The sequence below is a fragment of the Agrilus planipennis genome, unplaced genomic scaffold (assembly GCF_000699045.2).
Source record: "Agrilus planipennis isolate EAB-ADULT unplaced genomic scaffold, Apla_2.0 scaffold83, whole genome shotgun sequence".
In the NCBI taxonomy this organism is placed as follows: domain Eukaryota; kingdom Metazoa; phylum Arthropoda; class Insecta; order Coleoptera; family Buprestidae; genus Agrilus; species Agrilus planipennis.
Genome location: NW_020438895.1, coordinates 844,781 through 870,258, shown reverse-complemented (window position 1 = coordinate 870,258; position 25,478 = coordinate 844,781). Strand labels below are relative to the sequence as shown.

The window sequence follows — 25,478 nt, the reverse complement described above, 5'->3', positions numbered from 1 at the left end:
GGCAAGATAGATTGGTAGGACACCTTCTCAGGCATGAAGGTCTAGTCAGAGACATATTAGAGGCAGAAACAGGAGTTAGGGGGGGTAGAGGTAGACCTAGATTAGATTACTGTTCGCAAATAGTTAAGGATGTGGGCTGTTCTAGTTTTAGGGAAATGCGAAGTTTAGCTCAGGATAGGAAAGAGTGGAGGTACGTGTCCAACCAGTCTTAGGACTGATGACTTTATGATGATGAATTCGTTTTTCTTATTACGATTACTATTATGGAATATGGAATCCTTTGGTATTTTGCATCATCCATTTCAAACACAACAATTTTTTAAATTCATTAAAAAGCATAGTCATTGCCAACAATACAAGTTCACTTTCGTCCAAGTGCATATAATACACTTATAAAATATAACAAGGCACCAATATTGAATCTATTTTTACACATACGGATAACATACCTTCAAAATACGTTCCTCAACTTAAGTGCACATTTCCTGTCTCAAAATAACACACTGTACATAGATTACAATATAACTACACTACTACAGAAAAAACTGTGACCAAATTTTTCATGAAACTCGTCGGCGAATATAAAAAGCAAAACCTAGGTAAGTGTAATATTCTAGCGAAAAGTATCCAATGTTATTAATTAACAATGATTAAGACACAGAAAAATTTCTTTTCATGTTGATAAAGAGTATGTTTAATCTAGAAAATTTAGTTTTATCCTGATGATCCTGGTCAGGACTTAAGAACAAATTGATCAGATTATAGTATTTATAAATACGAGAAAATAACGCTTTAATTTAGTTATTCTGGTGGTTTTCTGCCATTTTTGATACATAAAGAATATAAATTAATGAGCGAATATAATGGCTTAAATTTAAAAATTTCTAGCTTTACAGATTAACGCAAATTTGTACATATTGCAAACCCGAAACCCTATTATCAATTTTCACTGTATAACTAACTGATAGGCAGTTATTGAAAAGCACACACAGCAAATTTTCACACTCGCTAATGTATCTACTAATAGGTAGATACATGCCGTACTTCTAGGTTTGTAAATGAATGAAATTGAACAAACAATAGAATCGGTCGCTTTTTATTTGTTTAAGTATCGTTTCGTTTCGATGGTTTGCGGTACCTTTGATCGTATACTGAGTCGTTTTTGTCACTCAATTAAAAATTACAATATGTACATTTATTAATTAGACGCACCACGTAATGATGAAATTACGCATTAATCCAAACATAAATGTTCTACAAATATAAACTGGGTAAACCCGTTCAAACTTGTACTTGAAGAGCTTGAAAATCGAGAAAATGTCCTTTTGAATGTTGTGAGAGAAGTAAGTGTACTTTTGACTCGATTGCAATGTCTTAACTATATGCTTATCAGAAACACGTAAAAGTAAATTAGAAAGTTATTAAAGATTTAGTTTATCTATAGGATCAACTTGAGAAATTTAGTAAAACTTTTGAGAAATACATTGATGCAGTAAGAAAATATTGTTTAAAGCTTTCCATTCAAAAGTCCACTAGAATAACTGCACAATTTGATAGGATACTGGGTAAACTTGTAACACACATGAACCCATCTACGTATTATATACTTAAGCAGCTCGAATGTAGTATAAATTTTATTGGCTTTATCTTCTTTTTCAAACGATTTAAAGATATGGTTTGGAGAATTACAGCATTGCAAAGGTTCTTAAGAATTGTTTTTAAAGGTTGAAATAGAAATGGATGGAAAATTAAGAACGAACCAAGAAGATTAAAGCTTTAAAAAAACATTGAGCAGTTCGTCGCTGAAGCGTTTCGGTATGGATTTCTAAGTATGTTAGCATCAATTCGCAACTTTTCTCAAATCTGGGAATAACAATTATAAGTAGGATTTATTCTTGTCGATAATCCACATTTCTATTTAGGAGCCTTGTATATCCTTAAGATATATGAGCTTCCAGTTTGCTTAAGTTGACTGTGAAAAAATTGTCGAATTATGCCAATAAAATTACAAATTTCCCCATGAGATGATTCAACAATTAAGGGATCCTGTCCAATTTTTCGACTTTTTGTAAGGATAAAATGAAAAAGCAATTTTTCAAATAGCTGAATTTATTCTACGAAAATTTTGCTAGATATCATTTTGTAGGGATAAATCTTTAGAAATGAAGTTCAAATTGTCGAAATTTGAGAAATTCGATAAAAACAACTTCAACATGGCACTCCAGTGTCCACGTGTCTAACGTGTACAGGGATGTTCTGTACTTGGACTTGGTCTTCTTCTTTTACCAAAGAAGTAAATTAGCAAATTCATTAATTATCTGTAGCAGAGTTTCACTCGAAAGTGAAGTAATTTAACACATTTCGGAAATAAAATCTGTGTTTTATAAATGAAGTTTATATATCGACTTTACGATATAATGCAACGGAATAAGATACGTACATTGAGAGGTAATAAGGAAATACTGCGTGAGGATATACCTCGGTAAAGGATTAAGTGTCAGAGAAAACTCGTTGTTGAATACATTTTAGTAATCCAGACGTGTTACATTCTCGCTCATTTCGTCTTTATTAATCCGTGAGATACAAAATGAGCTTTCCATTACAAGTTTAAATGCCGCCATTTTCTTAGTAATTAAACTGATAAATGCGCAGTCATAAAAAATAAAAGATTGACGAACAATTTCAAATTACCATCTGCGATAAAAACTAACCATCCCCAAAATTTTATAGTCCCAATTAGGTACAGTAAAGTCAAGGAAAAATGCGGCATTTTTTACCTACAGTTAATTTGATATTATTGATTCAATAGAATTATTTCATTTTATATGCGTCATTAATAATTAATTAACAATTAGAATTAAATACCTTTTTCCGAAGCATAGTAACTGTTTAACTTCTAACTCACACGTTTTTTTACTTTCGAATTACTTAGTACAAATCACTAAATGACACAAGATCTGTAACCTTAATTAATTAATTAAGCAACTAAAGTGTCAACTTCGAATGGCTACTCTGATCCACGTTATTTTAAAGAATTGAATTACCGCACTGGTTGATCGGAGAATAATGAAAGATTAACAGATTAATTATGGATATTGTTTCATCCTTTTTTTAACAATTTAATAAAAATTGTTTCATTTAAATGAACTTATTTTCACATGTATGCTAGTAAGTGTATTTCAATGCACCCTTCAAAAATATTTTATTTCGCTAAGGGTACCCTTCAGAATGTTAGGATGGTAATTCTATTTTAAAGTTCTTACCACTATTGCCCCTCGAAAATGTATTCAATGTATGAATTAGTAAAAAGAAAGGGGTGGCTAAAATAAAAACCGTTGAACCTATGAAAAGTGAGCAGCATTTAAATAGGTATAAAACAAAAAACCCTTTGGCTTGAAAGGAAAATGAGTAATTTTACACTTATTGTACTTACATGGTGCTATTTCGCCTGGTATTTCTGTTATACTGTGCGACTTTTTTATGTATCCTTATCAAAAGTTGCGTAAAACAATTAAGAATTGCTTGCTATCACTTTTATAAAATAATTTTTCTAAAACAATATTTGCATAAGATTGCAAAAAAGTTGTTCTATTTTGTTTTAAGTATTTCAAATTAAATCATTTCATCTTTAGAACAGAAAACGGATCTATGTATACAAATATAATTAAAAATGTATGTAAAGGCGCATAAGTTATGCAACTTCATTTACATTGGTGCACTTTTAAAATATACCAAATACTAAGTTTTTAAAATAGTTTGTATAATAGATTCCATTTGTTCTCTTTATTGTAATTAGTGCAAATTTGAATCAAAATAGGGTTGTACCACCAATCTGGTTTAGATTTATCATTATTAAAATGTTTTGGTTATTATTGTGCACGCCCTGTATATTAATTTGTATTAGTCAGCTGACATCTGCCAATTTTGAACGGTTTCCAGATTATGCAGTTTCTAATTAATTTATTATAGCTGTGTTTATCATTCATTTGAAAGTTCACCGTCGAAATACTTGTTTACTTTCCAACCATGGAAGAGAAAATAGAAAAAGTTCACTCATACCTGGAATTTCTCAAAACTTTAGGAATCAAATTATTGGAAGATCAGGCAAATTTGGACATATCAGCTTCTGATACTGAAGATGCAATTAAAGCCAATTTCCAGGTCATCAAAAAAATTATACTTGAAGAGCTTCAAAATCGAGAAAAAGTCCTTTTGGATGTTGTAAGAGAAGTAAGTGTTTGATTCAATCACAATATGTTAAGGATATTTTTATAAGAAACATAAAAGTAAATTACTTTTAGTTTTATGTATCAGAATCTGCGTCTATAGCAAACAGGGCACATGATGTATCAAAAAATGTTGAAATTCTTGAAGATTTAGTTGATCTACAGGGCCAACATGAGAAATTTAATAAAACTTTTGAAAAATACATTGATGCAGTAAGAAATGATTGCTTAAACCTTTCCATTCAAAAGTCAACTAGAATAATTGCACAATTTGATGGGAAGGATAAATTAATAACAAACTGCAGGCATTTTGGAAGAATCTCAACAGGGGCCCCCTTGAAAGTAAGGCAAATCAACCTATTTCACAAAGAATCTATATAAAATCTAATTTTTATTTTTAGATAATTAAAATATTATCACAACCAGGTGCAATACTCATTAAATGGGACACCATCGAGAAAAATCTTGATATAGATGAATATTGTTTGCAAAAACTAAAACTGAGAAGTACATCATTTACAAAAAAACAGAAATTTGAGGACTGTTATGTGGGTGAGTCTGCAAATTACCATTTTAATATTTTCTCATTAACTGATTTATAAAATAAAAAGGTCCAGACACTGAATTCCTTGATAAAACAATAATTCCAAATGAACATTATGCTTATCGTGTTAGCTTGAGGTATGAAAATGAAGCAAAATGGAGTGAATGGTCAATGCCCAAATTGGCTACGACTACACTCAGGCCACTTTGTTGGAAAAACAACTCCAATTTTAAATTATCCCATGAGAATCTTGTGGCAGAATCTCTTGCTGAAAAACCTGTCACACTATATTCCACCAATTTTAAGTTGTGTACAGGATATTACATAGAAATTACGGTGAGATTTTAAGCTGAGACAATGCCACACTAACGCTTTCTAAATTTCTTCACTAAACTTATAATTAAAACCAATATCAAAGAATAATCATAACCCTCTCTCTCCAAATACGCCCCATAATTGATTTACATGAACACTGATTGCTGAATTTCTCTTAAAATTATATTGATTGGCATTAAATGAAATAATTTTTTAATATTTAATGTTTTAGTTTCTAAAATGTGATGAGAAACGCAGTAATGTGTTCATTGGTCTCTCTCCTATAGAAGAATATGTAGAAAATATTTTGGATTTACCAAAAGCCCTTATTTTCGAAGCAGATGGACACATCTTTTCAGATGGTCACAAAAAGACTACCAAACTACCCCCTGTAAATAAGGGAAGAAAGGTAAGGATCCAACAAATAAAACAAACTCAAAATAGCAACACAGTTTATTTTCTCATCTTAGGTTCTTTTTATATGTGAAAAATTTGAAGATAACAAAGCAAGAATTCACATAGACAATCATAATATGAGAGTGACATATGATTGGGTACTGGAAAACTCAGAAGTTTATGTATGTGCCAACTTTAACTCTCCAAATTGGAAAATAGCCATTAATTAATGTAAACTAACAGTATTGTGTACAGTATGTAATATAAATACTAGCATTAAACAAAATGTTTTGTTAAATAGTCTTCATTTTAACATTTATATGATCAAACATCACCACAGAAAAGGCATCAATTACTGTTAGATTATGTAAGGACTTACTGGACTTATAAGTATCTGATAAGTTTAGCCCACTAAACTTGTTGCTCCTCTTAATGCTAAATAACCTGCTGTGATATCCATAGGAAGCCCTATGATCATAGCATATTCATCCTTGTTGGCAAATCTTAGACGTGTCTGGGGATCAGTATATGGGGCTGGTAAACCTGATAAGTCAGAAAACTTTTCTGGTGGTCTAAACGAAGGGGGTGCGTTTATAGAACTGTAATGAACGTAGTCCTCTGGCCACGGCAATGATCTTTCAGCAGAAATGATCTGTTTCAATGACTTCCAAGCTCGCTTCTTGTTAGGCTGCTTAGCAATAAGTTGTTGAAAAGTACATCGCTTAAAAACATGTTTTGTCTCACCCTTAGCTTCTTCAGCAATATTCATTTTATATAATAATTATTTATCAACAGCAATACAATACCAGGTGCACTAATTTAAATTAAAAGGGGAAAAACTTTCAGGTTATGTTAAACTATTAGGTTATGTTTGTTTGCATCTTTCATTTCTTGATGTGTCTAAATGATACCAACTGGGTTACAAAATACACTTACACTTCAATTGATAGAGAACCGTCAAATACTTTTTTATATTTGCAATTTTTTATATGTTTTGATTATTTAATTTTGTAGGTTTTACTAATTTTATCGAGATAAACAAAATTTCAATTCATACTTATGATAATTTTCATTATATTGAAACATTTCTATTTCATTAAAATAGTGTCGGTAATTGAAACAGTAGTAAAAAAAATAATAAGAAGTAGTTTTGTGGAATGTTGTTCCATACATGAACAAAGACTAAAAGCATAAATTTAATAAAAAAGCCAGAATAAAGTTAGTACAGTGTAATAAAATTATACCAATATTATAATCCTGTGCAACAGTTGTGTAAGTGGTTTTTATTTAAATGTTTATATTTGTTTCCTATCGATTAGTTAAAATGTCGGCAGCTTAGTTGGATTGAATTTTGGGATACAAGACCAGTCCGTTAATTATATATAGGTCTTTTGTATAATTAAATTCATTCGACATTCCACTCAAACTAACCCCCATTTTTTATTTAATTTTATTTGGCTGTAGGTACGTCACTATTATAAGACATGTATAAGGGTGATGCACTAAACCTACTTATAATCATTGGTTTTCTAATTCTTAAATATATAAAATGTACATTGATTAAATAATTTCAAAATATTTCTAACAACTTACGAATTAACGTGAATATATATTTTTTCATAAATATAGATTTCTTCTAGAAACATAATTTACCAACTGTTTGAGAATTGCATTTGGAAAAAGGCTTTTTGATTACTTTACAAGGTACGTTATTTTCGTTTCCTTAATTTTTTTAAACAACTGTCCCATTTGTTAGCAGAATGTCTTCAAAGAAAAGTACCAAAGGTAAAGAGAAAACTGACAGTAAAGTTTCATCAAAGTTACGAATGGATACTAAAATGCCTACTCCAAAAATAACAGGTAGATTTAAATAAAATTAGAGTTTTGTGCATATACCAGGGTTATATTGTTTGTTTCTATTATTTATTTTCTAGATCCTAGTTTACCAGCAGGAAGAAGACGAGAAATTGATAATGTAATGAAAAAAGCAAGAGCAACTCCAAATTCCACTGCTTGGGATAAAAAACTTCTTGAGGTTGAAGCTAAAGATCCAAACCGGTAAACTATCAAATTTCCTTCAAATTCTTTTATCACTATATTATTTAATCTCTAAAAAGGAATAATTTTTATTGTTCAATTTCATGATCTCAACAAGGTTATTTAGAATTGCTTGGTAATTACCTACATGGTTGTAATTTCAAAAATATTATCTTTGCTAACTAAAGAGTATAAGAAATTATTTATTATTAAAGTATTAAACTACAAGAAAAAATATTACTTCCTGCTTCTCGCCTTAAACAGCTGATAACAAACAACAAAAATTAGATGGGAAGAAAGTAAACGTTTTAAGATTTATGAATGTGTAATTTTAGGATAAAACTTTGCTGTTGACATTTGTGCGTTCAGAATAAAAAAATAAGCGATGGAATCTATCGTCTATTAGGTCTCTTGAGGTTTTTACAAGCTGGTGAACAATAAAAATATCGAGAAGCAATCCACGTAGAGAAACAAAAAAGAATTAAAATGGAATTTATCAGCCTTGGGAACTTCTTTCGGGTTTCGGGTAATCACCAGAGCAAATTTTGCGGGATTCTTTAAAAAAATGGGACTATTCTTATAACTCATCATAATAGAACCTATTAAACCAAAATATTTATCTTTATCACATTGATAAATAATTAATGCAGAATAAAGTTATTAAGCTTTCTAATTTAAGGTAGTTCTCTCAAAATTAATTTATCTAAAATAATCTTTGAATAAATCTATTTTGGGAAGACTCATTTTTTAAGCATATCACTTTACATTAATTTAAGATATTCCTGTGAATCCCACTTTGCTCTGCGTGCCTGTTATCAACGGGTCGTCGTTATATCGGCGGGTATCGAACGAGAACGCACACGTACCGCGCGGAAAACGATCATGTTAACAGGGGAATAAAATCGTTCTTTTATTATCCGGTTATGTGTTGTTCTTGCAGTTGGCGTCACAGCGGCTACAAGTCGCTCTACTTGGACGGCAGTTCGTCGCCGTCGCCGCCGCATCATCGCGGCGGCCGCGGTGGCGGCGGTAGCCGTTCGCGTTCGCCGGTCGGCGGTGGCAGTCGTAGGTCACCTCGGTCGCCGCCTCCGCCACTATCTTCGTCGTCGCGTAGGTCGCCGCCGCCGTCCGCACGCCGGCGTCCGTCGTCTCCGCCGACGTCGTCGACGCGCCGCTCGTCGCCATCGGTCGGCAGCAGCCGAAGATCGCCGCCTTCGCTACCGTCGTCGAGCGCGCGCAGCAAGAACGCTTCTTCCACCCACGGACGGCCGCGATCGCCGCGCTCGCCACCACCTCGCGCCGCCCCCGGGCGTCGATCACCGTCTGCCAGTTCGTTGTCCAGTTGCTCCGATGATTCGTGTTCCGTTTGTTCACCGAAGAACAGACGTCGTCGCGACGGTACACGACATGGAATACGATCCAGGTAAGTTACTTTCTTTTTATCTATACATATATCACACAATAGAAATTCCGCACAATGCTTCACCAGCTTTGTTTTCAATTTTCGAGAGCTCCTTTTTTACACGGCTCAAAAGCATCCTCATTATATTACGCCGAGTTTTGTGGCCTTTAAAACAATATCTGTTAACTACATATTATCTTTAGTAACCATTCGTCTACAAGTTTTCTCTCTGGTGTTCTGTATGTTTGTTCTATTTGATATTGCATCGTAAAAGGTCTTCCTTGATCTATAATGTCGTTTTTCACTTCTTTTCGTAAAGGTTTTACTATCATCTCGATTTCTCGTACTTTTTAATTTAAATGTTATATACGTAATACAGTACATTATGATAAACCGTTAAAAGGTACCATTCTGTACTGCCGCAAATAATGGTAAGATATGTCAGCCGTTCAGCTAATCCATCTACTGTAAAGTACAAGGTCTTGAGTACTATTATTTGTATTTTGCAATTTAGATCTCGTTCATATTCATCACCTTCACGTAATCGTTCCAAAACTTCAACGAACAAGCAGGCATCGTCCCCTAAACCTAGATCACGGCCCCGACCTCCGTCTCCATCACCTGTTTCTCGTCGTATGCCCCGACCAATGACACCACCAATACGAAGGTCTGCTTCATCGGATAAACCGAGAGATCCTAGGAGACAACCCCCTCCACCTAGGCCAAGGAACAGAGCTGGTGAAATAATTGACGTTTCTGGTGTCACTCCTCCTGTAGCAGCAATTAAAAAAGTAGTAAAAAAGAAAACTACGGAACCAGTGAGTCAAAAAACTAATATTAAAAGTTTTATATGTCGGTTTGCTTATGAAATAATACTATTAGGTAATGTTGAAACGAATAAAGAAGGAGCGTACAAACAAGCGTCCCGGTTCACCAGACTCCTCAGGGTCAGATGACAGCTCTGAGTCATCTGTCACTCCGATTGTGGCCACAACTCGTTTGACTCTATCCGAAAGGTTTGGGAAGATGGCACAATGGAGCATCGATAGGGAGCGAAGAGATATCGAGAACATGCGCATCACGAAGAACTCTAGCGGAGGTGATCTGAAAGTTATGATCGAAGAAGACGAGTACCTTTATGGAAGTCCGCCAAGAAGGTACAGGTACGAATATATCGCCTTTATTGGAAGTTTTCTTCTTAAATTTTAAACTTTAAAAAGCACATTTAGAAAACTTCTTTTCACTTATCCTTATAAATTGCAGTTGCATGACGACCACAGTGACTTTTAAACGTTCTAAAAAGTCAACAAAAATTGTTTGATTATTGATTAAAGTTTTCATTTATTTATTTTATTTCTTAAATTTACCTTAGTCATTCGCCAGTACCTCAAGGTCATTATCCTGACGAACTTTTGCCTTCGGGACCATCGGGTCTTGCATCGTGGGATGACGTGCGCGTGAGATACCAGTATTACAAAGATCTGGGTTACTTGAGGGACTTGACTCTCGACGATTATGTCAAATGGGAAGAATGGTGGTATAAATATCAAGATTGGCTTGCCAACGAAAGACACTACGAACATTGGCTGTCAATGCAAAGAAGGAGAAAGAAGAGAATACCTGCCACGCAACGATTAAATTAGATTTTTTTAGGTCATTATGAATTGAATGTGCTTATGAAATGGAAGTAATATGAGAGAAACTAAAGTACAGAAGCTAAATAGATATTATTTTGAAGAAAAGAATTATAAAAATTAATCTCCATGTATTTTAAAAGAAGAAAAGTCTGCGTCTAAATCTCAATACCATTAGTAACGGTGTATCTGGAATTATTTTCTCTCGTGTCCCGATGGAGGAGTAAAATGGGGTATTTTGTGATGTCTTCAGTCTTATAAAGACGGCTATTTAGCACAATATTTTATAAATGTATTCTGCAAAGATATTATATATTATTTTAGATGAAAATTTTCTTTTCATTTTCTTATGTTAGAAGTTTGTAACCAACGCTTTAGTTTTATTATTAAGATGACCATAAGTTAATAATTGTTCCGGACTTATCTGATCTATTTGAAGCTATTCATTACGTTGTACGTATTCATATTCAACATTTTTTTGTTCTTATTTTCTCTTATTTAAGATAGAATTTATAGGTGTAAGTATTTCTTTGAATATTATTAAATCAATGTAAATAAACAAACTATTGCAAGACGAAAAATTTAGTTTTAATGCGCAACGCGAAGCATAGTTTCTTGGGGAGACGAAAGTGGGTTAACGTGATCTTTAAAATTATCTTCGGGAGAAATGCCTCTGACCTTTTCTTAGGCATTTCTGTAATTACCGTTTGCGAACTCAGTAACCATGTGATTTACGTTACGACACTGGGAAAATGTAGGGGAGGTGTTGACATATATATCATTTACAACATGAGACTTATCTCAAAGTTTAATAAAGTTATTGGTCTAGTTGGCTGTTTTGACAGGACTTTAGTATTTGGGGTAACGCCCATCTAGATAATAAGTAGAGGAAGAACGGTAAAAGTCCCTCATGATGGTAACCCCCCCCCCTGTTTAAATCTTTTGAGCCTTTTGTCATTACAAATGTATGGGAGATGACTTAACTGTAATAACCTAGCTATGCTAAACATATAGCTTCAATGAAGCTAGAATAGCAACATTAACCTCCCAGCTCGCTCGTGAATATTATTTCTATATATTTTGCGTGGAAATAAAAATGAAAAACAGTGCAAGACAATGGAAATGTTTGTATTTAAACTCTTAGGTTGTTTTGATGTCTATATATATAAACTGTTAACAATAAATTCTTTCAAAGGACTGGGTGCAACAAAATTATTTATTGACAAGTATTAAAACGAAAAATTATTTTTTAAATGTAGATACTGCCGAGGTTTACAATATTTATTTAATATATTTATAAAAGCACGTAATAATTAAAAAGATTGCTGGTAATAGTATTGCCAGTATTACAAATTACAAAGCAATTTTTTTGTTTTGTTTATTTTCTACAACTGCCAGGCCTTTAATTTTATAACATATTTTTTTTTTAAACCAACCTATTAAGTAGGTACATTAATGAAAAGTGCTTGTAGTCTTCATGTTTTAACATTTTTTTACCAACATACTTAACATCACAGAGTCTTTATATTCTTCCATTAGGCTATGGAAGCTGAAAAATTAAAATCATGGGTAATCATCCTAACATCTTATTACTTTAATAATATCTTTTTGTTTTCCGATGTATAATAACAAATTCATCTACAGGTGCAAATATGAAAACTTTGCTATAGGCACTCTTTTTTTTTTTGTTTCTTTTAAGTGAAGGTATACATCGCGCAGAAATCGTTTCTTTGAAAATTATTTTAACAGATTTACTTTAAAATGCCATACTGCTATAAGTGTATTTTATGGCAATAACCATAGGAAATTGATCTTCACTCATATTTATAGAATAAATGTTGGTACCAGTCTAAACAAAAAATGTATATTTTCACAATTTGTTATCAAAGTTTGATTAACTTATGATTAATGGTCTGAAACTTGCATTTTGTTGGAACCTATTTATTTATCCTGAAAATATGAATGAATTATCCTACTGAGACCGACTTGGAAAAAAATTAAGTATGGTGACATTTTTCGTCCCACATATGTTTTAAACAATTTATCTGATCATTAAATGTATTTTACTTTATCTCATATGCATATTCTATAGATTATAGATATCAATTACTTATAATAAAAATTTTCATTGATATAAAATTGTAAGTGTCGTACTTTTAACATCGGTAAACAAATCTTTTAATTGATTAACATGGGAATAAAGGTTTTCGAAATAACAATAATAATGATAATAAAAATTAACTACTTATTTCATAAAACGAGTCTTATGCATCTAACAAGTATTATAATGTGCCTATACACGTATATATACTTTGTCTTATTTTTTCTTTTATATATTACATAAGTACTATATAATTCGTATTTTTATACACACTGTTACAGCACAAAAAATCCGGTGTAGAAAACATTTTAACACGGCTACGTATTTATGTACTAAAAATGTATTTACAGCACTTATATGTATACATTGCATAATATACGCGAATTAACAAAATTTACATCTAAACATCATTTTTTTTCTTTTACCAATTTTAATTATTAATATAGTCTTGAAAATTGTCAAAGCCAGGCATTTTAAATAATAAAATATAGGTATACCACACCACGAATGTCTTTCTAAAGCAACTCAAAAAAATTGCACCAATTTATTTTAATTTACTTATTTGGATACTTTAGCAAAATTTGACACAGTACTTACAGAACATATTCATGTAAATATAATAATTTTATGATTTATTGTGAAGGGCATCAATGGTACTGCTATCAATTTTGCAAAAAATTTAAAAATGTTATAACATATCACATTTTCATTTTATAATATCTTACAAATTTTTAATCAGCCCTATGATGATCACCATAGCTAACTACAACGAATTAAAAATGGTCAATACTTACTGAAATGAATAAATAATTTCTAATGCATTTTAGCAAATTTATCTAACACAAATAGTACGTCTATTGTGGCATTTATTACTCTCATTGTCCAGGGAAACTTCTCAAATTCGTCACATTTTAGTTTCTTTTTTTTTTTTTTATAAAACAATAGGTACAATAAATTTTATATTACTTATACGTATATATAATAAGTCATTTATTATAGCTTTGGTGTTTTTTCAATGTTGTACGTTGTTAGTAGCGCCCCCTTTTTTTGAATTCGAAAATGGATTTATTTAATAATGTTTGAGATAGAATAAAAAAAGCTGAAGCACTAACCTACCCCTAGTCAAGAGTTTACAGGTTAAGGGATTATGTATTTAATAAATGCACTAAAACCCTTACATATGTATTTTCTGTAGATGTTTTTTGAATTATTATTTTTTTCAGTTACATAAATACAACTACGGTGACCATATTAAATCGCTGGGTACCATTATGTTTATTATTGCCTCAGTAAACATGCCTTTTTTTCAATTATAAAATCAATATTTTATTGCTATGAGATATATTTATATTATTTGTTTATCTGTTATTGAAATTTACACATAAACCTAATTAAATCAAGATTTTAATGCATAAATTAAATAGTGATGGGCTTTCTGGTAGTATATATAAATATCTTATAAAAAATAATTAAATATATGAATAGGGTCCATCGGTAAGGGCGCTACAAAGTAATAGTCAAGAATTATCGTCTTTATTAGATCCTCCGCCTCCTGTGCCACTACCCTGGCCTACCCCATTCCGACCCCTTACTTGCTTATAAGCAAGTCCAGGATCGAACTGCATTAAAACGAAAACCTACGAAATAAAAAGATTACATATCTATGCTCATATTTACCACAATTGAAACATTCATTCTCACTGATGACCAGAACAAAATATTAATTTATTAATTACTAGTGATCCGCCCCAGCTTCGCACGGGTGCAATGGTGATACTAAATATATTTTTGTTTTGTTTAGATTATTATCGAAAAGGGGAAATCTTCAAAAGAAATCCCCTGAACATACTAAATATACTACAGAATGTCTTTATATACAACATTCACAGCTTTTTTGTCATTAGACAATACAAACCGGCCTCCCGGCCGGTACCGCCGCAACCGCTATGTCCCTGCATTTTAAATCTGTAATATCTTCGAAAATATTCATTTAAATTACATGCTGTAAAGGGCCATATTGATCTATATTAAATGCACAATGTATTTAAGGTACTTAATTGGATAAGAATTAATGCTGTATTGCCTACAATCGCTTCGTAAATAAGTCATTATTTCTCATAAAAAGTAAAGGATAAAAATGGTTATTGTGGGTTATCCCTAAGAGATAGACATATACCATCGCGGACTTTTTTGTAGACCCTTTTAAGATGTACAATATTGTAGTACATTATTTTGATCTGTCTCGTAGGGTTCAGCCAGCGTTTGCAATGTAAGCGCAAAAAATGTGTTTATTTACGACATCACATTAGAAACCTCTAAAATTATCGGTGTTTCCCTACTATATTATGCTTGTATTATACATATAAACCTTCCTCTTGAATCACTCTATCTTTAAAAAAAAACGCATCAAAATCCGTTGCTTACTTTGAAAGATTTAAGCATACATAGGGACAGACAGCGGGAAAGCGACTTTATTTTATACTATGTAGTGATTAAGTGTATCTAAAAATTTATCCAAAACAATAAAATGGTACTACTACTTGTTCTTTAAAGCCCCCATAATAAAATTTTTGATAGAATGGCCAACAATATAACTAACAAAAAGAAATAAAATTCTTACTTGGTCCGATGGCAGCAATTGAAAATCGTCTGGAGGATTGGTAATGACGTATCTTTTGCTACTAGCGTCGCATGAATTGCTAGTGTCGCGAAACCTGTAAAGGCCAATGCAAAGCATACCATATTGCTTCAAGGCGGCTACGAAAAGGTCCCCATACTTTCCACCCTCACCGAATTGAGCAAGTGGTCCATCATACAACGAAATCTGACCAACGCGACATCTGTCTCTATTCGATAAACTTTCGGGAGTGCTGAAATTAAGTTTATTAAATTTTATTTTATTAAAAAATTTTTTAAGTCACAGTAAATCGTGTACTGTTTGGATTTTACCTGTATCCTCCTCTTAGGCCAGCACCTTCTGCCAAAATTAATTCCAGTTCTGGCGTTGCTCCGCCAGTTATCAAAGATCTAATCAGCGTCAAGGCATTTTGGTTAAAATAAGTCTGGGTAGGTAAATCATAAAAAGAAGTAAATAGTATAAATTTTCAAATTTATTGATGGTGTTGCTTCAAATCTTACCGTTGACATGAGTGAATCGAGTACACTGACCGCAAAAGCAGTACCACAAGCAAATGGTTGAGTCAAGTACAGTTCAGTGTCAGGATCATCATCGTCATCTTGGTCCAAGAACTGAACATTGCTATCGTTGACAAGTTCTACAGACAAGATAAAAATATATAGGTAGCTGATTAGATAGTTAATTTAAAACTTAAACTCATTAATAACAGCATTATCTATCGAAAAATTTTATGGTCAAATGTTTAACACAAGATTCCTTTAAACATCCAATAGGAATCCACATTCAAATATCAGTTTGATAAGTTGGAATACTTACCTGTTATCATTGGTACATTAGCTCCATAAACCGATCCTCTCCTTTGAAGGACGATGGGACTACCAGCCTGACCATTACCATCGTCACTGACTTGACTTAAGACTCCTATGGTATCATCAAATGTCATAGCCTTAATATTCAAAGAGGCCAAAATGGCCTCCTTATCAGCTAAAGTAGGATCGTCGTTGCTTGGTACCTTTGCCGAAAGGATGCAACACATATCACATAAGTTTACATTCACAGCTCTGAGATCGGCCCTGCTCAATGGCGAACCCTTTAAAAGTGATAACGTTTTCAGAAACAGTATTTTGATTTTGACCTTATGTACATACGTTTAGAACAGAAATTTTTGGTAGATTCTGAAGCATCTTCCACTCGCGACGAATGTACTCTACTGAACCAACGATAACAACATGTTTGAGTTCATGGTAATGGAAATTGCTAGCCCTTAACGGCATTACAAGATTTCTTAAACCTATTAAAGGGGAATCTGGATCGGCAAATAAACAAACCACCACGTGGCCGTTCAGGACCGTCATTGCTGCCTGATTTCTGTCCTGTTAAGAAGAAAAACAGCCAAATAGAAAATTAATTAAATATGTCCTTTTTAAAATAATAGGCAGAAGAGGGGGAAGAGTATAAAAAAAGTAGATGCATTAGAGAGAAAGATTGAAAAAATTGTTACAAGAAATCCATCACGTGAACCAAAGAAGGTCAAAATTGAAAAAGGTCCCACATATATTTTTGTTATATTTCTTTCAAGTTCCATTTGATTATTTTTAAAAACTGTTTAGAAATATTAAACAACTGCATCATATTTGCAACGGGAAAAATAAACTTTTAAGGATGTCCTTATAAAATAACATTGTCTTTTGTTTAAATACCATATTTTTACAATATTTTCGAAATATTTTGATGATGATACCGTCAGAAATTGAAGAAAAATACCCAATTTGTCAATATGAAGCAATGAAGAGTGGATATCGTTCATAAAGACACCAAAGGGCTCAGTGAAATTTGGTCGTTATAACTAGAGATGTGCAAAATAGTTTTTCTACTTTTACGTTATAATTTCTTAAGTTCAGCAGCAAATAATTCTTCTATATGCTTCCTTATTTACCTTTGTCACCTGTTTTAATTGGAAAAAAGACACTGATGCCAAAATAGGGTTGCAAATGCAAGATAAATGCATGTATTTCAAATAAATCTCATCTGTGGTTATAATCACAGTCTCAATATCTAAACGCCATGATATAATACTCAAATCTAGTTCTTTAAAAAAAAAACAACAAGAATTCATTCCCAACATACAAATGTAGCAAACAACTTTAGCATTTAAATTAATATAATTTGTGTCGGGGATCTTGAAATTTGGTCGCAATAGCCGCTATCTCGTTATAAACGATATCTACTGTATGCCATTATTACCTATTATTATTAATTGACTTACCAATAGACAATCTTCTAAATTTTTAGCAGGACTCCAATGAAACATACCCGTACTGTCGTATTTCATTTCTGTCTTTTCAAAATCGAAATCTTTTGCTTGATCGTCGGCCAAACCAACCGGTAGGGCAACGCCATTGCTGTTTTGGTTATTACCGCCGCTACTTCTACTAGTTGGCCTACAATACATTGTTATCAATATGAATATCAAACCTTGATCAGCCTGGCACTTCTTCGTCGGATACGTTTTTTTTTTGTTAGTTTGCAACAGCAGAATAGATATCTATATGCATTTGATTCAGCATAAAAAATCTGATCGATTTTATTTATCGATCAGAAAGATAAATAGTTAAATTCTCTAGCTTGTGTAGGCAAGAGCTTTTCTAAACTAACTGTAGTAGCATTACACTTCTAAAATCTGATTGAACTGACTGAAGTATTTATTTAGTTTTTGAATTTTTTAAAGTATATGTATAACGCAAACACCTTGTAACATTAACATATTTTTAGAAACTAGCTTTCATTAAGGGCTAGTTCTTATGTTTTTTTTTTTTATTTTATAGAAAGCACTTCATGCAAAGCATTTAACAGCATAACTAAGGTATTAATATTGTATCATACATCACATACAGAACTACTTTAATTAGTTAAATTATTTAGAACCAAAGCAAACTTAAAAAACTCAGTACCTATTCATAACGATCAAATAATTTATCATTTAATATAAGAGAAGGGAGAATACAGAATGTTCTTTTTATGTACTTCTAATGATACTAGCGTTGATAATCAACGTAATTTAAATAATATGTTGTATTGTATACAGTCACAGTCACAACTGCTTTGTTGTAATTTTGTAATATTATATTAAAATTAAAACTCTGACAGGTACAAGTGTAATCCAAGTACAAGTTTGTCCCTTTGAAATTGAGAGTTACCGTAAATACGATTATTACTGACAAGGCGATTAATTTTATCTGCATATCTGCAAACTCACTACTTTTTGACTTAATTTTCAGACTGAATACAAGGTAGAATTCAATTCCTTATTAAATTCTGAGCTGTTTTGTTGTTCCTTAAAGGTTACTGAGGAATTATCAATTGAAAAGGGAACGATTTCTTAACCAATCAGAATACTCTTTCATTGCTGCTTACTACTTACATTAGTAGCAAAAGTAGCACACTCTGATTAGTTAATTACTTCAAGATTGTACGTTAAATATAAAATCTGAAAAGGATTTTTGTCGAAGAATCAATTGAGTATAAAATTTTATCAGACGGATTTACAATTTCTTCGACTCCTTACCTAGAGAAAAATTCTCTAATCTGTCACACACTCGCCGGGAATCGAACACGAGACCTTTGACTGACTCTATGCACCAGTACTCAGTCAGTATACTACGAGAGGTGACGTACTTGGAAAGTCACAGAGTCGTCGATATTAATGGATGTATATTTCTATACATGTATATGTATATTAATATTAATACTTAACAAAGTTTTTACTTTTAGTACGTTTCATCGTTGTTACTACTGTCACCTCTCGTAACTTAGTGGCAGAGCACTGGTGCGTACAAAGACAGGTCTGGTGTTCGATTCCCGACGAGGGTGTGACAACAACAAAAATTTTTTCCACATTAACTTAAGGTAATCTGTAACGTGAATAACTTAAATTGATTTCACATTAATGTTTGGAAAATTTTTAAAATATTAACCGCTACTAAAAGTAGAAACTTTCTTAAAGTGTTTTTTTTTTAAGGAAAAAGAAGTATATGCATACACATTTAGTTGGTTATTAACGAATGCTAGAGCACAGAAAAACAGGAGATAGCACAAAATTAGCAGCAACAGAGACAGACAAAACTGTCAATAGAAAAAAAAGCAAAAGCGTACATGAGTTTTTTGACTTCATAGGCAAGATGATAGCCGGCGTAACTTGTTGTGTCCTGTTCCGGCGGCGGTCTGAAAATAGCAAAGCAAAAATAGCACCACACCACATATCGTCAAACTGATTTTGAAAGTAAACTTTGCAGTCTCTAATTAATTTATTAAGAGGTGTATAAATATGTATGTGTACGATTGTGGCAGAAACTTAGCAAGCGTTGCTATTCAATCAAATTTTAATTACGAATAGAAGAACGCAGTGGTGCAACGAAGAGTGGGGGGAGCGATTTGCTCCGAGACCCGGGAGTAGGGTTGCCGGGAGTAGGGTTGCCATCCGTCCGGGTTTCCCCGGATTTGTCCTAGTTTAGAGGGCCGCCCGCCACACACGTAAAAGAAATCTAACTGATTATTAAAACAATTTGTAACAAACTGTAATAAGAGTAATAAGAATACAGACCACTTCGAATTATTTTATAAGATTCTGTTTTGTTAGGTACATTGAAAATGATGATAAAGAATGACTAAATTTAATTTTAAGGTCCGAAAATAAATAAAATGGTGATTTATGACATTTTCAACTGTTTTTGGTTACACTGATTATGTTTAAAAAAACCTGTTGACATATCGTGGTTCTGGACTCTAAAATCTGGGGTTTTCACGCGACTTGTCCTGGTTTCCAAATTTTAGAGATCGCAACCCTACCCGAGAGGGACCCCTTTAGACCTCGAAAGGGATTCGTTTGTTAAGTGCAAGAACTTACAGAAATATAACAAAGCTGTAAACATTTTCATTAGTTTTGTACAACATTTGTAACAAAATATTCGCGAAAAAGGAGCACGGTTACTACATTAAGAGTCACCTAAAACCGTTACACTTCCGCATCCGCAAAAATTTACTATTTATTTCTGTTTCCGCTTCCGTTATTACACTACCGTTGCATCGCTAGTCACCAGTGTGAGAAATTTTGTTCACAAACAATTTAAAGTCGTTTTTTCGTGAAGAAGAGGGATTAAAAATATGCATACAAATGTAGATTAGAAGAAGTTGATTAATTAAGTCGCTTGTTTTCTAATTGTTTGAATAACAACGCTCACCGATGATGGTTGACAAAGGTGTTGCATTATGCCGTTTGTAATGTAATACATTTAAATATTTATGTATTGTGCAGTTACGAGTTTGTAAAATAATGCTAGATGTGTAGATGTTTGTGAAAGCTCTCCCTTATCTAAAAAAGAAACACGTCACGCAATTATTGAAAATGTTTGCAAAACAGACAAACTTACTAAGGAGCGCTAGTGTGTTGACCCAATATCAAACTAATTGTGTGGACTAGGTTATTCACCAAATAACTTGAGCTAGCATCTCTACTGTAAAATTATTAAGGTAAGGATAAAACAGTGGCGACTATTCCGATGAAAACCTCTAGAGACACGTAAGAAGAACGAATAGGGTAGAAAAAGATTTACGATTAGACTATATTATTGTTCATAAACAGTAAGGGATGCTTGATGCCCGGATGTTACTATGAGATTATGTAAGGCTATCTTTTCCAGCGGAGCTGCCTGCGACGCGCTGATGAGATCCAAAGAGATCGAAATCGCGATCCGCGTCTTGGCAGTTTCGACAGAATACAGACCACTTCGCATTATTTTATATCTTTTCCATGTTCTAGTTTTAGGGAAATGAGAAAATTAGTTCAGGATAGTAAAGAATGAAATTAGTAATTGGACCACACGTAATCTCTCATTAATCTCACCACAGCTCAATGTCAACTTTTATCACCAACACGTATTGATCTTTTGGTCAATGTCCTAGTGCCTAGTTTGATACCTGATCAATTCTAACACTCTTTAGTAAACATACTTCTGTGCTCAATAAGGATTTTTTATGAAATGAAAATGCATCTTACGTGGCTTATGTAATGAAAATTCACTCCAAACATTTTGATAAAGTTTATTAGTTTGAGATTGAGGTGCTGTAGAATGTATAGGTAGGTGTGCTTTGAGATAGGTATATTAAAGTTGTAAATGCGAATGTGTAAAATGGAAATACTATTTTAAAACAGTTCATTATAAAAGTTATTTTTACTTTGGAATTGTCTTGGTAAAATGGAAAATAATAAATAATGTATTATACGAGAATTTCCAATAAAATCAACAAACTGTAATTGTCACTTGTCTTAAATAAAATATACAGTTTTGAAATGTATAAAAAGAGCTTTGTTGGATTATACTAATTTTTTTAATTGACATGCTTTACGTAATTTTTGTTAATCACAATTTGTTAATCGCCAAATTGAAAAGGAAAATACAATCAATGTTAGTTTGCGAAAAATATGATTGACCACTAAAATACTTTTTGTATAGTTTAGTATAAAATTGAAACAAGGAAATAAAATTTTCTCAATTAAAATTAAAGTAATAAGAAATCATGTAAAGTAACAGCTATGGTAAGAGATTTATAAACTATATTGGGTGTGTTCCGAAATATAACCCAGCATACTGACCAGTGCTGATGACGTAATGAATCGACGCCATACGCCGTTCCGAAATATACTGGTCAGTGCGTTGACGTCAAATTGACGACATATTGATATTAGTGTTTATGCTCGTTTACAACAATTTTGCTCCAAGAGTTATTTAAGTTTCTTGCAATAAAAGATTCCTCATAGTCTGATGCACGCACGCCCGTTTGATATACTACTACATCACATTTGTCTCACCAGTACAATATGATCGACGCCATATTGTACTGGTCAGCTGCTGGCCATATTGGCACTGGCCAGCATGTTGGGTTATATTTCGGAACACACCCATTGTCATATATAATGTTGAAGGACAATAATCCCTCTATTTTGAGCTTTGTAGGTACTAGGTACAAGTGACTTTCAAAACACAACACAACGTGTAGTTTTATTAATACCTAAACCGCCACTTTACATAACTTAGACTACATTTTTATTTTATGTATTGTATTTTAAATCGATAATGGAATAAGTAAAAATTGAAAACAATATAAAATTCTTACCGTCCATTTACACCAGGAGAGGTAGCCGTTTCGTTATTGTTTCTATTCACATTTGGCTTTACTTTGTTGACTTGCTTAGTTGAATTCACCATATTTGATGTCGGAAGTGTATTGGCAGGCTTCGTCACATGGTTCCGACGATTTACTAAAATATTTTAAATAGTTACATGGATAAACAAACAAAACACTCGGTTAGAATCACTTATATAGACATAGGAGTTACTTTAGTAATTGTTTCGGTAATTATACAATTTTCAAAATCTGAACTTAAACACAGATTAAATCGCTTACCTATATTTTTAAATCCTAACTAATATGTATTATAAATGTGAATCTGAATTTTGTTTGTTTGTTACTATTTCACGCCTTAACTGTCCAACCGACTATCATTAAATTTTGTACAGAAATTGTGAGAAATACAGAATAAAACATAGGCTACCTTTTATCCAGAAAAAAATACACTGTTCCCGAGGGATAGAAACAATTAATTTTATGTGATCTTTGACAGATATTTAGGAAATCAACGCGAACAAAGCCGCTAGTAAAACCTAGTACTGATATAAATAGTTTATGGTTAACAAGGAGTAATTACCAAAGTATTTTCTAATATAAATAATACAAAACTTCGAAAAGTTCGAGGCCATTTTAAGAATAGTACATAATAAAAAATCCAAAAAATTCAATCATTGCAAAGCAGAATATTTCATCTGCATCTACGATATCAGTATTTAAATGTGAATACCAAAATTCAAAAAGCCCTTTGAACACCTGGGATCTGGCTGCAGCCCCATCAAATCTTATTTTTGCGTCAGTCCAACTCTGTCTATACTTAAGTGAGACTAACCCAGTATTGCAAGTAATTTTATCTATTCGATTACTAGAAAATAATTTGGAAACTTAAAATTGCAATATGTACTTACAATTCATATCGTCGTGTCTTGTGATATCACCTGAAAAAAAGCAAATTTTGCATTTCAAAACAGACCTTTCAGACGGGATAAAACTACTCGTTAAATTACTTGATCAATTAATTACTCATATCAAATCAAATTTTGTCTAACTAATACTGTAAGTAGGTATACTTGTAAGCCGCAGTTTTATTTTATAAGAATGCTTTGTTCATTCAAACAATATAATGTTTTTACCTCTAACATGCACTTTCTTTGGTAATTCGGGTGGAGTAAATGTTGGAGGGGGGTGAAGTTCATCTGCAAACACAAATAATTTTCTAGGACGACATATATTGAAACTAAGACACCAATCTAATAGATACTCAATGCTCTAATTAACCTATTATTAAACATTTGAAAGCGTTTTTACAACTAATATGTAACACGGTATTGACTCTTTTTTTCTTTTTTTGTTTACTTTTAACATCATAACTACTAATTATTATTGTTAAGCCTGCATTAAATGACGACTACATGAATAAATAATTTCAGATTTGCAATTACATATTTTAGAACTATAAATTTACTGTTTACGAAAAGTGAAGCTGTGGCAAGACTACAATTGTTACTTTCGTTATGGTATAATATTCGGTTTTATATCTTTTGAGATCAATAACGATCCTAAAATATTGATAAAAAATATAATTCTGAAAAAGATCGATCACCCAAAACAATACAGCACATGCAAAGAATTCGAAGACACGCTTGCAGTGTAACAGCACAGCATACATGCAAAGAAATTGTGCTCAATAAAAGGGGGTAGAAAACTACGTCATGCAAATTATCAGTTAAAAAGATTTAAGAAATTCTAAAGTGGGTTGTAGTCCATGGGCGTAATCATCAGCTTGGTACTTGCGGCTAGGTACTGTCCCAGCGACTGTTTGGACTATATCTTATAAGTTACTAATAAAAATTAAATATTGGTATGGTTGACAGCATGACACGGCCTCTGGATAAAATCGTGAGTACGCCCATGGCGTATGCAATTGTGTTACTTAATAAACGACCATTTTTATACTCTTGGGCCGTTTAGACTGGAGTCAGGCCCAGCAACACGATGGGGCCGTTATCTTTAAACTTACTTGACAGTAAATGTGTGTAGTCCTCACCTGTAGCCCAAGCAAAATCGATAATAGAAAATAAATCAAACAATATACCCTCAAAATTAATGAAGTGGTCGGGTGTAATTGAAATTGTAATGAAAAATGGAGATACTGACGCGATTCCGTGATTTTAATTGTTTTTAATATTACGTTATATGTAACTTACTGCGTGCCTAGTTACTCATTAAAAATCTCTGTTGGGATTTTACTTAATCCTTAATTAAAAATTATTACCGAGAAAATTTAAAATTAAGGGCTTTTTCAGACGGTGCCATTGCGATGCGATTTATCGCAACGTTATCGTGAACCCTCAACAGTTAAAATATGATTGCAATATTTAGGATTAAAACGTCGACTTTTGTTTCTGATAATTTCTTGTCTCTTCCTTCGTCTTTAATGTAACAAATAATACGTATATTATCTATAATGTGAGTACGAGACAACATATCGCAAACGGAAAATCGCATTGCAAACGCACCGTCTTCAAACGCCCTTAAATATCAATTTCTTTTTAACTGAAGTACTCCAACAACTTTATTAGGCATTTAAAAATTAATTTTGTGTTTTTTAAGATTGCGGATACTATAGCAGTACTGTCTTTTTGTAGGTAACAATGCATCCAACAAAAACTCTTACGATGAAAATAATATTGTAGATTTCCTATATTTGTTTTTCTTTTCGTTGATTTATTATGCTTTAAAATGAATTACTTCATGCATCTAATCGTAAAATTCAAATGATACGTTGCTGACGATCTTTATGAAATTTGGTATTTTATTAATTATGTGTAATTACACTAAAATTTTGTTTTAAGAATAACGTTGAAGTTTAAAAAATTTTTTGAAAATCCTTTTCTAAAAAACAATGCTACAGAACACCAATACTAATCTGAACAAATCACAACAATCAGCTATCACTAGCACATCAATAGTAATAATAATAATAATAATAATTATTGTTGG

At 32.4% G+C, this 25,478-nt stretch overlaps 4 protein-coding genes across 15 annotated transcripts in view; 2 read left to right on the top strand and 2 right to left on the bottom strand.

Moving 5' to 3' along the window:
- Positions 1-3,891: 3,891 nt before the first annotated feature.
- On the top strand, positions 3,892-5,784 carry LOC108734285 (cytokine receptor-like factor 3). Of its 2 annotated transcripts, XM_018465765.1 has the most exons (6): positions 3,893-4,230; positions 4,302-4,568; positions 4,628-4,778; positions 4,838-5,106; positions 5,318-5,494; positions 5,556-5,784. In XM_018465765.1, exons 1-6 carry the CDS (start codon positions 4,027-4,029, stop codon positions 5,709-5,711), a joined length of 1,224 nt encoding a protein of 407 aa, XP_018321267.1. In that variant the 5' UTR covers positions 3,893-4,026; the 3' UTR covers positions 5,712-5,784. The 2 variants fall into 2 exon arrangements, with proteins under 2 accessions (XP_025828877.1, XP_018321267.1); XM_025973092.1 differs by lacking the exons at positions 4,838-5,106; positions 5,556-5,784 and having other exon boundaries at positions 3,892-4,230; positions 5,318-5,405.
- Positions 5,728-6,379, bottom strand: LOC108734286 (INO80 complex subunit C). The gene has a single exon (XM_018465767.2). The coding sequence runs from the start codon at positions 6,248-6,250 to the stop codon at positions 5,885-5,887; it is 366 nt and encodes a 121-aa protein (XP_018321269.1). The 5' UTR covers positions 6,251-6,379; the 3' UTR covers positions 5,728-5,884.
- Positions 6,380-6,593: 214 nt separating this feature from the next.
- LOC108734350 (serine/arginine repetitive matrix protein 1) lies at positions 6,594-11,135 on the top strand. 10 transcript variants are annotated; one of them, XM_018465879.2, is made up of 8 exons: positions 6,594-6,753; positions 7,111-7,185; positions 7,241-7,341; positions 7,416-7,539; positions 8,459-8,941; positions 9,435-9,738; positions 9,803-10,077; positions 10,293-11,135. In XM_018465879.2, exons 3-8 carry the CDS (start codon positions 7,242-7,244, stop codon positions 10,561-10,563), a joined length of 1,557 nt encoding a protein of 518 aa, XP_018321381.1. In that variant the 5' UTR covers positions 6,594-6,753; positions 7,111-7,185; position 7,241; the 3' UTR covers positions 10,564-11,135. The 10 variants fall into 10 exon arrangements, with proteins under 10 accessions (XP_018321381.1, XP_018321373.1, XP_018321378.1 ...); XM_018465871.2 differs by having other exon boundaries at positions 6,595-6,753; positions 7,122-7,185; positions 9,803-10,083; XM_018465876.2 differs by having other exon boundaries at positions 6,595-6,753; positions 7,122-7,185; positions 7,238-7,341; positions 9,803-10,083.
- A 531-nt stretch (positions 11,136-11,666) lies between these two features.
- The window catches only part of LOC108734332 (calcium-activated potassium channel slowpoke), a 68,248-nt gene continuing 54,436 nt past the window's right edge, over positions 11,667-25,478 (bottom strand). For both annotated transcript variants that reach the window (XM_025973115.1, XM_025973114.1), the window contains 11 exons: positions 23,609-23,671; positions 23,384-23,413; positions 22,464-22,608; positions 19,446-19,514; positions 17,560-17,734; positions 16,442-16,666; positions 16,110-16,383; positions 15,794-15,930; positions 15,605-15,717; positions 15,276-15,525; positions 11,667-14,292 (listed from right to left, as the gene is read on the bottom strand). In XM_025973115.1, the coding sequence (XP_025828900.1) occupies positions 14,173-14,292; positions 15,276-15,525; positions 15,605-15,717; positions 15,794-15,930; positions 16,110-16,383; positions 16,442-16,666; positions 17,560-17,734; positions 19,446-19,514; positions 22,464-22,608; positions 23,384-23,413; positions 23,609-23,671 (1,601 nt within the window). In that variant the 3' untranslated portion in view covers positions 11,667-14,172. The remainder of the gene's footprint in view (positions 14,293-15,275; positions 15,526-15,604; positions 15,718-15,793; positions 15,931-16,109; positions 16,384-16,441; positions 16,667-17,559; positions 17,735-19,445; positions 19,515-22,463; positions 22,609-23,383; positions 23,414-23,608; positions 23,672-25,478) is intronic.